The following is a 12,702-nucleotide window of genomic DNA, read 5'->3' as shown; positions in this document are numbered from 1 at the left end:
TACTCCTGCTGCCCCGACATCAGTCGGGGCATATCGGGAATGGCATAGGCACCGATCGGTTTTCTATCACCCATTTGCTGGGAGTAAGGGCACCCTCCGTTTGCAAGGTGCGCCTGCTGCTTGCGGCACAGGGAGGAGAGGGTGGGGGACTTAAAATTTGCACCGATGTTTTTCTGAAATTCTATACGCGAAAAGTGAGTGTGAGAACCCTCGGTGCGTCTGCTCGCTGCTGAAGTCAAAGTAAACTTTGTCATCTCCGCTACATACAGTCCAGTATATAGAGAGACGAGAGGATGAGGCTCCAGCTACAGCAGTGTAAGAAAACAAACGATAAATATAAGAAGAGTAAGAAAATAAATATACACTTTAGGACTCGGGGTAAAGGGATCAATAACAATTTAAAATTTATATTTTGATGATTTAAAGACACATACCACACACCACACACCACGGAAAGGGGAGGGAGACCTTCTGCCCCCAAATAGAGCACATGTCATTCATAATGATATAAATCCAAACCCATTATGTATTCATGATTTGAATCCTGGGTTGTGTGAAATCCCAGAAATACACCTTAAACAAAGTGAATCTGAACTAGGTGTAGGTCTATTAGGTTAAGTTGTGGTGATCCTCGAGTTGGGGGATGGGTGTTCATACTGGAGTGCAAAATTAAAACCAATGGAAGATGGACAAGAAAAGTTCAAAGCCATCAGCTGCCCAGTTTAGAAAAAAAGAGAAAAGAAGAGGAAAAACGAGCAAAAGATACAGATAAGAAGATGTGTCATTGGATAATGGCAGGTCATCCTGAAACAATCAGAATACTTTATTAATCCCTAAGGAAATAATGTGGATTCCAGTTGCTCCAAGAAGAAATGGTAAAAATACTAACAGTAACAGACTAAACTCCAAACAACACATTAAGTTACAGGTTTGAATATTAATTAGACATTGTCAATTGTTGATTTGTCCTGTTCTCAATGTATGACGAATTATGATGGCTTTTTGGTAGCCGTATGTGTGTGGAGGGGGGGGGGGGGGGGGGGGGGGGGGGCGTCAGATGGAGATGGCTAGGACCGCCACTGCACGTAACTTACATGAGGTGGGCGGGCGTAATTTGCCCTGTAGCGAAGTGCTGTGCGGATCTGACGCATCTGGACCGTTGCTGCTCCCTACCTGCTAAAGCTGCATTTTATCAAGCTTTCCCAGAGAAGTAAAGTACGTAAGTTCATCTCTAAATGTTTGTAAAGTATTCCTGCGTTACAGATATATGAAGTTCCGACGTCTGTGTGTTGTCATTGGCTTTATTCCGCGATACTTCCATGGTTGCCCGGTCAACCTCATCATGGAAGTGCACAGTTTTTTAAAAAAAAAAGAAAAAAAAATCCCTCCCCCCCCCCAAAAAAAAAATACTATGAAAAACTTTTTTCATTAAAATTTTCAATGTTAGGTTAAATGTAATAGAAACTACTTCGACTCTAGGCCTTAGACCAGGGGTCGGCGACCCTGGGCACGCATGGCACAGCTTGGTTAACGATGTGACGCTGCAATCAGGCATACCGGGCATGTGACCAATGGCGCTTTTTCCACGGGCGGCTCAGGGTATTGGGAGTGTCCACTTAATACTACACAGTGTAGTATTAAGTGGATGTGTCATCATCTCACATGATTGCAGGAATACATGATGACTGATGGGAGTGTCATCATCTCCCAATCATGCATGATGGGAGTGTCATCATCTCCCATGATGCAATCATGCCATTTAACCATATAGTGTAGTCTACACTATATGGTTAAATGGCATTTTAGTTAATATAAAGCAAAGGATTGGGGCACTTCAAATAATTTTATCTCAACAATAGTCAGAAAATTGAATCATCATAAAGACATTTAATATTTATTACTTTTTTTTTTTTTAATTCCCATTACTTTATTATAGCACTAGGAGTAAATAATACGGGGAGTATTCTGTATCAGCACCATGATGCAAACTTGTGGCCATAGTATATACAGTATTCTGGAGAAGGTATAAAATGTTACTGTGTGTGCCTTTTATGTGGAGATTTTTTTTTTTTTTAAATTATTACTAATGATATAACATTGTCCAGGACATACCTTGTAAGGAGGAGGAAACCGTGACAAACGCAGCTCTGTGAGGCTGCTAAAGGCAGTGGATCCAGCTGGTGAGGGATCTGCACAGGTAACAATAACACATGTACCAGTTGTTGCATTGCAATAACTTTCAAGTATAATAAACACACCTGCAATGTTTTGATTGTATAATATTTTTCTATCATTACTCTATCATGGATTAAGTCCAAGAGTTGTTAAGGGTGGATAATTCAATAATTAATGCAATACCAAATTTTGCCTTGTTCTCAGATGGACCGCAAGTGGAGTGCGAAAGCTCAGATGTGGAGATGGAAGGAGGAAGAGAGGCAAAGAGTGAGTCCACGGAAGCCAGTGCTAAATTAAAGTGAAAAAAATAAATAAAAGAACTTCACCATGACAATGAAACTGCATAAAAGCTACAGAATGAAAGCCTTTTTCTCCACACAGTTTCAACATTTCATTCAATTTCCAGAACACACACACACGAAGCTGACCCCATGCCAACAGTTGTAGCACTCTCATGTGATGCGATGAGCAAATGATCACTCTGGATGTTAGTCCGCTGTAAAACTTTAATGCGTCCTCCAGCACACGACAAAACATAACGGCAGTACCCGAAGAACAACCTCCCCCCCAAAATACTATTTCGGTTGGACTAGCCCCCACAGTTACGGCAGGTCTGCATAAACAAATATTGCTTGGTGATCATTTAACCAATGATCTACACCAGTGGCAACATGGAAGCTCTTATCTCTGCCCTGTGTTTCCATTGGACTCTTCGCACCACAATCCAGCTGTGCCCCACAGACAACGCTTCCCTGGCTCGCTGCAACAGCAGCCTCCCTCGTAGCGACGCCTTGTCAATGTTACTGGCGCCAGACCTAGGGGAATCTGGATGGGCAGCAAGCGGCACACAGGCTAGAGAGTACTGCGTAGCCAAGTATGGGCAAAGTGTGGATTAATAGAGAGGACGACGAAGTTAGTGTCTTGCTCAGGCCGGAGCGCTTTTATTTCTGAGCTGCGGATTCACTGAGCCCGAGTCCCTCTGGTAGTTCCACAGCAGTGCAAGAACACCATCTACTGACATAATGAGGTGTAACCTCAGGATGGCAACGCATAGCAGTGTTAGAATAAGGCGACGTTCACACTGCAGGCGAAAGCGCATCAATCCGACTTTTTTGACCCCATGCGACCCATATCCGATCATGGTGAGACAGTGTGAACAGCACAAATACTCGATTTTGCTCTACAAGGGTCTGATATCCACTTACGGGGACATTATACTGCTACTGTTCTATCGAAATTTTAAACGAATATCCTCATATGTGGCTCTTATTTTTCTTAGAAACAAAAATTAGGTAAAAAAAAAAAAAAAAAATCAAAATCTGGTAATTCTTTGTTTTTACATTCATCAGGTCCCATTCAGCCCAAATATCAAAGAGAAATTAAAAATGCATGTAATGGAAGAGTTTGGGTCTTAGGAGGTTAAGGGCCATCAGTCAAACAATACTGTTTGGTCTGAGTCTAAACAGAGAGCGTTGTGTGTGACGTCTTCTTCTGCGTATGCGGGCCGCTTTGTGGGTTCACACTAGAGCGCGTTTGCTGTCACATTTTATTTGTAGTGTGAACAAAATTAAACATGTAGCGTTTTCCAACCTACTACATAATGAAAGATACTGACCAGAAACATTGTCTGTGAAGCTGCAACCAGTGAACGACAGTGGAAAACAGTACTCACGAATGCAGGCAAAGGTTCACGTCTTTTAATCACGCACGCTGTTTTCCACCGGTCGCCTTTTCTGTGGCCGGAATTGGACACCAAGTCGCACCGGTCAGCCCGTCTTCACGCAAGCCGTTTCATCTAGCGTCTACATGCTCCTTCCTCCCGGAATCTGGGCCTCTCCCTCATTGAGGTGCTGACCCAGCTTTTCTAACAGATCCTTTCAGCAGCTGATAGGCCACATCAGGGCACACCCAACACCTCAACAGGTGCCTGCTATTGACTAATTTGTCCACTGTCCAGTCAGTCCATAGTGGATTAAAACAATGTCATACATAAACACTAAAAACATGCATCACAAATATCAAAGTAAAATCATGCAAATAAAATCAGAACCACACATACAAATAAACATTAAAATCAGCATAAAACAGACTATAAAACAAATACAAATTTCCACTGTGTGACAGTAACCAAGCACAGTGTCCAACCTAAAGAATTACTAAACTCTAATCAGCAGTAATTTGTTGGTGTGTTTGCACTTTAAACAATTAATGTTACTGTTTGAAGTATGTAGCAAAACTAAAAGACTGAATGAGTGTTTTCCATGCAGAAGCACCTTCGCCTTACTCGTTGGATTCTGCTGATCAACCTGCTGGTCTTCTGGGTCTCTGCAGTCCAAGCAGCAAAATGCCCACAGGAGTGTTTCTGTGTCCAGCTCAATGTGACCTGTGCCAACAAGAACCTGACCCAGGTTCCTCCTAATGTTGATGAGGTATCTATAAACATATACACTTACTCATCAGTTTGTTAGATACACCTTGCTAGCAACCGGATACGACCAAGAGGATACAACCGCATCCTCTTCTATCTTCAGAACTGCCTTAATTTGTCATGCATAGATTCAACAAGGTCCTAAAACATTCCTCCCAGATTTTGGTCCGTATTAGCATGATAACATCACACAGCTGCCTGCTGCACATCTAAGATGCAAATCTCCTGTTCCACCACATTCAAAAGATGCTTTATTGGACTGAGATCTGGTGACTGTGGAGAAAATATGAGTACAGTAATTTCAGTGTCATATTCATGGAACATGTTTGAGATGATTTGAGCTCTGTGGTACGCTATCCTGCTGGAAGCAGCCATCAGAAGTTGAATGCACTGTGGTCATAAAGGGATGGAAATGATTAGCAACAACAGTCGGGTAAGCTGTGGAGTTTAAACAATCCTCAAAAATGGGGCTGTTTAAACAATTCTGTTGAACAGGTGTTTATTTCGAGGCAAATACAAATTTTAATACCCCTGTTAAAGAATGATAAGGCTTCGGCTAAACTTCTCAAGCTGTAGTACCTATTAAATACTTATTATTATCCTCTAATATGTAATCTCCTTATAGAGAACAGTCAAACTGGACCTTCAAGGTAATGACATACAGGAACTCCCCACTGGGGCTTTCATGCACACCCCCTACCTGACTCACCTGTCGCTGCAGCGCTGTAACATCCACAAGGTGAAGGAGGGGGCGTTCCGTGGCCTCGGTCGCCTGGTCTTCCTCAACCTTGCCAACAACAACATTGACATCCTCTACCAGGTATTCTTAGACTTAAACCACATATATCCCATTGTCATTTTAAGTGGTTTTTAAAAAAATAAAAATTAACTTCAAGAAGTCTACCCAACAATTTTTAGTGCAGTCCTTGGTTTTTTTATGATTCTAGGAGGCATTTGACGGTCTGTCCTCACTAAAGCAGCTTATTATTGACCGTAATCGTGTGAAAGAGATCCAGCCTGGAGCGTTCTCTCAGCTGGGCTCCCTCAACCTGCTCTCCCTCTCACACAATCAGCTGGTTTACATCCCTAATATGGCATTCCAGGTACTCACACTAAACCGTGTGTACAAAATACTTTTACAGAGATGCACCTGTTGCTGGAGCCTTAAATAAAATGCCAGCTTCCTTTGCTTTCAGGGCCTGCAGAATATCAAGACGCTTCGTCTTAGTAACAACTGTCTAAACTACCTGGACACTGAAGCCTTTGTCGAACTGGTTAAACTAAGACGTCTGAACCTGTCCAGGAATCCAATCCTCTGCAACCGTTGCCTGTGTCCACTAAGGTACGATGGGCTGTTGTTGGTCATGTACTGACAGCTTCAGGAAACCTCAGGAAAGTGATCAGCACGATTTTCTTCCCCCCCCCCTATTCTGCAGAGAGTGGGCTTTGTGTAACAAAGTGAAGCTGGTGGGGACTTGTGGAGGGCCATCCCATCTTTCAGGTGAGAGACTGAACGCTGTCCACCCTCCTAAGCTGAGATGCCAGAGTGAGGAAGAGGAAGCAGCAGGGATCATACCACGACCCACTGAAGAACTGAACAAGGTCAAGTGTCCTGCCAACTGTGTCTGTGAGGTGAGTGCCACTAGTTTTTTGTATATTTATATTTCATTTAATGCCTTCAGTCAGTTCCTTCATCATAATTATGCAAATTCTCATAACCACTGATCAATGGCCATGAGTACCATTCACAGAGAGTTGGGTAATGGCTGCAATCACAGCATTGTAAGATGCCAAAAGATGTAACCTTAGGCGGCCTAAGGTTACATCTGTGCGGCAGTGCCAGAGAGAGGCTGAGCTCTGCTTTGGAGAGGAGGTGCCAGGATTAACACTGACTCAGCTGACACAGGGGCACACTCTGCACTCACATTCAATTTTTCAACTTTGAAAAACTAGCAGGGATGTTTTTGTTTTTTTTTGGGGGGGGGGTGTTTCTAGTCAAAGGCCAAGTCCAACCACTGATTTCTGCTCCTGACTTTCATTTTCTATGAAGGCTTCACAGAGACTGTCCAAGAATGTCTCAATTTTTATTTTCTACTTGTGCTTGTGACTTATATTTTATAGAAAATAGATACAGATGCTTTAAAAAAGAAAAAAAAACTTCACATCAATCAGACTTGAGTTTAATGTGTTTAAAATGATTAATGACTGTAACCTGAGGTGAAGCGAACATCCTACATTTAGTAATTAACTGAGTTAAAATTTACAAATTAAAAAAAAAAAGAAGACACAAAACAGGAATTTATTTCAGAAACATGCTTTTATATCTGTGGAAATCTCGGTTTACATGTCATCAGTGTTTCTGAAATAAATTGGGAAATTTGTAGAATAGATCCAACCAGTGTGGCAGGCGCTTATTATTGACCACAATCATGTGAAAGAGATCCAGCCTGGAGCGTTCTCTCAGCTGGGCTCCCTCAACCTGCTCTCCCTCTCACACAATCAGCTTGTTTACATCCCTAATATGGCATTCCAGGTACTCACACTAAACCGTGTGTACAAAATACTTCAAAATGGAAATTTCAAAGATTTTACAGATATGCACCTGTTGCTGGAGCCTTAAATAAAATGCCAGCTTCCTTTGCTTTCAGGGCCTGCAGAATATCAAGAAGCTTCGTCTTAGTAACAACTGTCTAAACTACCTGGACACTGAAGCCTTTGTCGAACTGGTTAACCTAAGACGTCTGAACCTGTCCAGGAATCCAATCCTCTGCAACCGTTGCCTGCGTCCACTAAGGTACGATGGGCTGTTGTTGGTCATGTACTGACAGCTTCAGGAAACCTCAGGAAAGTGATCAGCATGATTTTCTCCCCCCCCCCCTATTCTGCAGAGAGTGGGCTTTCTATAACAAAGTGAAGCTGGTGGGGACTTGTGGAGGGCCATCCCATCTTTCAGGTGAGAGACTGAACGCTGTCCACCCTCCTAAGCTGAGATGCCAGAGTGAGGAAGAGGAAGCAGCAGGGATCATACCACGACCCACTGAAGAACTGAACAAGGTCAAGTGTCCTGCACACTGTGTCTGTGAGGTGAGTGTCACTAGTTTTTTGTATATTTATATTTCATTTAATGCCTTCAGTCAGTTCCTTCATCATAATTATGCAAATTCTCATAACCACTGATCAATGGCCATGAGTACCATTCACAGAGAGTTGGGTAATGGCTGCAATCACAGCATTGTAAGATGCCAAAAGATGTAACCTTAGGCGGCCTAAGGTTACATCTGTGCGGCAGTGCCAGAGAGGCTGAGCTCTGCTTTGGAGAGGAGGTGCCAGGATTAACACTGACTCAGCTGACACAGGGGCACACTCTGCACTCACATTCAATTTTTCAACTTTGAAAAACTAGCAGGGATGTTTTTGTTTTTTGGGGGGGGGGGTGTTTCTAGTCAAAGGCCAAGTCCAACCACTGATTTCTGCTCCTGACTTTCATTTTCTATGAAGGCTTCACAGAGACTGTCCAAGAATGTCTCAATTTTTATTTTCTACTTGTGCTTGTGACTTATATTTTATAGAAAATAGATACAGATGCTTTAAAAAAGAAAAAAGAACTTCACATCAATCAGACTTGAGTTTAATGTGTTTAAAATGATTAATGACTGTAACCTGAGGTGAAGCGAACATCCTACATTTAGTAATTAACTGAGTTAAAATTTACAAATTAAAAAAAAAAGAAGACACAAAACAGGAATTTATTTCAGAAACATGCTTTTATATCTGTGGAAATCTCGGTTTACATGTCATCAGTGTTTCTGAAATAAATTGGGAAATTTGTAGAATAGATCCAACCAGTGTGGCAGGCGCTTATTATTGACCACAATCATGTGAAAGAGATCCAGCCTGGAGCGTTCTCTCAGCTGGGCTCCCTCAACCTGCTCTCCCTCTCACACAATCAGCTGGTTTACATCCCTAATATGGCATTCCAGGTACTCACACTAAACCGTGTGTACAAAATACTTTTACAGAGATGCACCTGTTGCTGGAGCCTTAAATAAAATGCCAGCTTCCTTTGCTTTCAGGGCCTGCAGAATATCAAGAAGCTTCGTCTTAGTAACAACTGTCTAATCTACCTGGACACTGAAGCCTTTGTCGAACTGGTTAACCTAAGACGTCTGAACCTGTCCAGGAATCCAATCCTCTGCAACCGTTGCCTGCATCCACTAAGGTACGATGGGCTGTTGTTGGTCATGTACTGACAGCTTCAGGAAACCTCAGGAAAGTGATCAGCATGATTTTCTCCCCCCCCCCCTATTCTGCAGAGTGTGGGCTTTCTTTAACAAAGTGAAGCTGGTGGGGACTTGTGGAGGGCCATCCCATCTTTCAGGTGAGAGACTGAACGCTGTCGACCCTCCTAAGCTGAGATGCCAGAGTGAGGAAGAGGAAGCAGCAGGGATCATGCCATGACCCACTGAAGAACCGAACAAGGTCAAGTGTCCTGCCAACTGTGTCTGTGAGGTGAGTGCCACTAGTTTTTTGTATATTTATATTTTGTTTAATGCCTACCATATATTCCAAACTGACTTTAACCTCTTTACCTGCGTTTGCCAATATAGTTACATATATATATAGGATATAGTTGAACACATTGAGGAATACACTGGATTCTTGATTAGGTTAGAAAATCAATGCCAAGTTTAAGTCTGTAAAAACTACGGCTGATTTGCCGTTTTTCCATGACTTGTCTTTTTAATCTACCAGTTAACAGCCCTCAAGTTCAATGATTGAAAAAGGTTTTAAATTGAGCCAGGTTTGATGTTTTCCTCTACTTTGGATATTAATGTAAGCTACGATGGTTTCAAATTTAACACACATCAGAATGAATCAGTTGTCCTAACTAACTCTTAAGAGGTTCGTATTTGATCAGAAGTAAAGAAACAACACTTTTAAAATCCAAGTTAGTGGTCTGACTTTAGCTCCTCTAATGTGTGACTGCCCCCTACTGCCACTATGCATGTAAGACAGCTGCAAGTCAATAATGTAGTTAAATAGGACTGAAGTTTGGACGCTGAGAGATTCTAATATGTGGAAAAAATGTTTTGCATGTGTGAATGTTTATTACAGGAACAAAACCATTTTCCAAAGATGCATCTTTATCTGTTAAGATTAGCTTTAAGGTCATCATATTATACCATAACTAACACTAGTAACTAATTTGGATCTTTTCTCTTTATCTAGATGGATGGAGAAAGTTAATCTGAAGGTGCGAGCCACCTGTGCCAAATGAAGGGTATTTCCTTCTATATAGTGTCGTTTATTTTATTTTTAAGTAATCTTTTGACTTGTATTGTATGCAGCATTTTACTTTTCAAACCATTTATTTGTGTAAATGAGTTTGTAAATAATGTTATTCCTGTTTCTTTGTTTAGATTGTATCGTTAACCTATTTCTTAATGGTAGAGACTAATGAGGTGCATGTGTGTGTAAAATTCTGTACAAAACAAGTAAGATTTTGACAACCGAGGTTGTTTTAAAATGGTACCAGATGGTGCCAGAAAATAAAGTACATTTGTAAGAAATTTGACCAGTCTGCTGATGCTGTCTACATATCACCTTCCTTACCACTCGCTTTACACTACCTCACAGCCAGCAAAGGCCCCCAAAGCAACCAAACCCAAACCGATTGACCTCAACGGTCATCAGCAGGTCAAGATGCTCAAGGCCAAATCCAAAATTTGTGGGAGTCCAAACACAAAGCAGGGTGCAGCAAAGAAAGCTGCTAAAAAGCACAAATGTGTTTAAAATGATTAATGACTGTAACTTGAAGTGAAGTGAACATCCTACATTTAGTAAGTAATTGAGTTAAAATTTACTAAAAAAAAAAAGACAAAAAACTGAATTTATTTCAGAAACATGCTTTTAATCTCGGTTTAATTATCATCAGTGTTTCTGAAATAAATTGGGAAATTTGTAGAAGAGATCCCACCGGTGTGGCAGACGCTGATACAACTACTGATTTTTTGTGAAAACCTGGTTCAGGAGTGCTGAGACAGAAGTTGTGATGCAAACATTATTATAATCTATAAGTAAAATAAATAAAAAGGTGTTGTCTTTTTTTAAATGTATTTGAATAAATTCTTTAAAGGGAAATAAGAGCAACGTTAGGGAGAGTTTGTTTACTCACAGCTGTGATTGTGCTGCTCATAGGGACCAACCCATACTGCAGGATCATCATGATCAGGGACCAGAATCACTTTTATTTGCAGTTTCTTATATGACTTTATGTTGCACAACGTCCTGTGTATTACCTCATATAGCTCTGTGTGTTGGTGGTATGAGAATGGAACGTAGCATTTAGATCACCTGTTTGATTGTGCATCTATTCCTTGAGGATAACTTTGGTTTACCTGATTAGTAATTTGTACCATATGTTCTGTCTTAAATATAGTTCATCTAACGAACCTAACACCCTCTGTGTTTGTCTGAGTGTTTTCACAGTCATGTCTGCAACAGCCGCCTTTGAACTCATTCTAAGAAAATGTAATGGGGTTTTGTTTGGTTTTTTTTTGAGTGGTGATGTTTATTAGCATCAGTCCTCAGAAAGCATCCATGTTGAATAAAACAGGTGAGATGAATAATGGAGCATCACATCAAAACACAATGAGTTAAACTTAAGGAATATAATCTGTCCAGTTAGGAAGCAGAAACTGTGATGAGTGTAGTTCACCTGCTTTGGTGTAAATAAAAGTGACAACAGGTGCATGAGAGGCAACAGAATAAACCCTCCTCTCACAGATCATTGATCTTATCCCTCCTGACTGATTCTTGCCACTACTGCATGAGACTGTCCCTGCATCGCACTGAGGCTTCACAGAAAGTCCAACTCCAGGATGACATATCCATAGGTGCTATCACAAGAAGGCACAGACTAAAGTGTGGAGGAGATGTGAGGAGCCGTGGATAGGGCTGTAGAATAGCATCAACCTAGCAGCAGGACCAGTGGCTGCTCAAGTGTATGAGGAGTGACAACCCCATAATATCATCTAGCATGACCAGTTTGGCAGTGTGGTAGAGATGGTCTGGGTAGGCATATCCTTGAAGAGAACACAGACCTCGACTTGGTATCCTGACTGCTGTAGGTACCAGAATGAAATCCTCCGACCGCAGCTGCCCCTCTGTGGGTCTTCCTTGGTCTCTTGTGTTCTGGGTGCCTCTGGATGTCTGGAGTTTTGATCTCCTCCATACCTGCTTGATACCATAAAGGACAGGGCTGTGGCTCCCCACACTCCCTAGCAGATCATTACATGGAGAAGCCTTTGGAATGCAAGCATGCTGATCCACACAGGTATGCACACAGGTGTACACATGGGTATTCACAGACGCGGACTACAGCTTTCTTGGCTGCTGCCTCAAAGCACACTGTGCGCTGTCTATCTTGCGTGTTGCACAATATCGTTTATTATTTAGTAACTATTGATATCTACTGCTAGCTAGTTTATTGTGATGGTGCTTTTTTTTTCTATTATTATGTTGCTCTTTGTTGTTTGCTGTCTCCTCTGTTGTTTTCTCTCCATACAGGTGACCCAGGAGTTTTGTTTTTTTTTTGTTATTTTTTTGTTTGTTTGTTTTTCTCTCTTCCCCCCCTTCTCACCGTCTCTTCTCCCCTTTGGTTTTCTTTCTTTCTCTCCCCCTCTTTCTTTCATTCTTTCCCCCTGTCCTATCCCACAGTTATGTCTGTCCCGTTTGCAACTGAAAATAAAATAAATTCATAATTATAATAAAGGTCAATCAAATGGACCAATATGGCAAGGCCATGATGATCCACTTGGTAAAATAAATCCGCTTGGCATCTTTCTTGGCCTCAAGACAACAATTCTGATGGCTATAGATCCAAACGGGACAAAAAAAAAAAAAAAGAAATCCTCCGACCAAATGTGGGTGGAGAATAATTCCCAGCCTCATGTGACCAGTGTTTTTATGCTGTTCCTGAACAACAAAGTCAGCAATGCCATTCACCGATCCTCAAAGACCTCTGGGACATTATGGATCACTGCACCTGACACCAAATTACACAAACTGGTTCATTGATCATCTGATCTAGGTCTGGT

General features: G+C 41.6%; 1 protein-coding gene across 1 annotated transcript; it reads left to right on the top strand.

Moving 5' to 3' along the window:
- Positions 1-2,351: 2,351 nt before the first annotated feature.
- On the top strand, positions 2,352-11,058 carry LOC309712865 (uncharacterized protein). The gene is made up of 11 exons (XM_082544028.1): positions 2,352-2,442; positions 4,443-4,604; positions 5,229-5,423; positions 5,551-5,706; positions 5,800-5,945; positions 6,040-6,235; positions 7,252-7,397; positions 7,492-7,687; positions 8,677-8,822; positions 8,917-9,112; positions 9,833-11,058. The coding sequence occupies exons 1-10, from the start codon at positions 2,380-2,382 to the stop codon at positions 9,059-9,061; spliced, it is 1,551 nt and encodes a 516-aa protein (XP_082400154.1). The 5' UTR covers positions 2,352-2,379; the 3' UTR covers positions 9,062-9,112; positions 9,833-11,058.
- The last annotated feature ends 1,644 nt before the right edge of the window (positions 11,059-12,702 follow it).

This window comes from Aulonocara stuartgranti (genome assembly GCF_965226115.1).
Source record: "Aulonocara stuartgranti genome assembly, chromosome: 8".
NCBI lineage: Eukaryota > Metazoa > Chordata > Actinopteri > Cichliformes > Cichlidae > Aulonocara > Aulonocara stuartgranti.
This window is presented reverse-complemented; position numbering and strand designations above follow the sequence as displayed.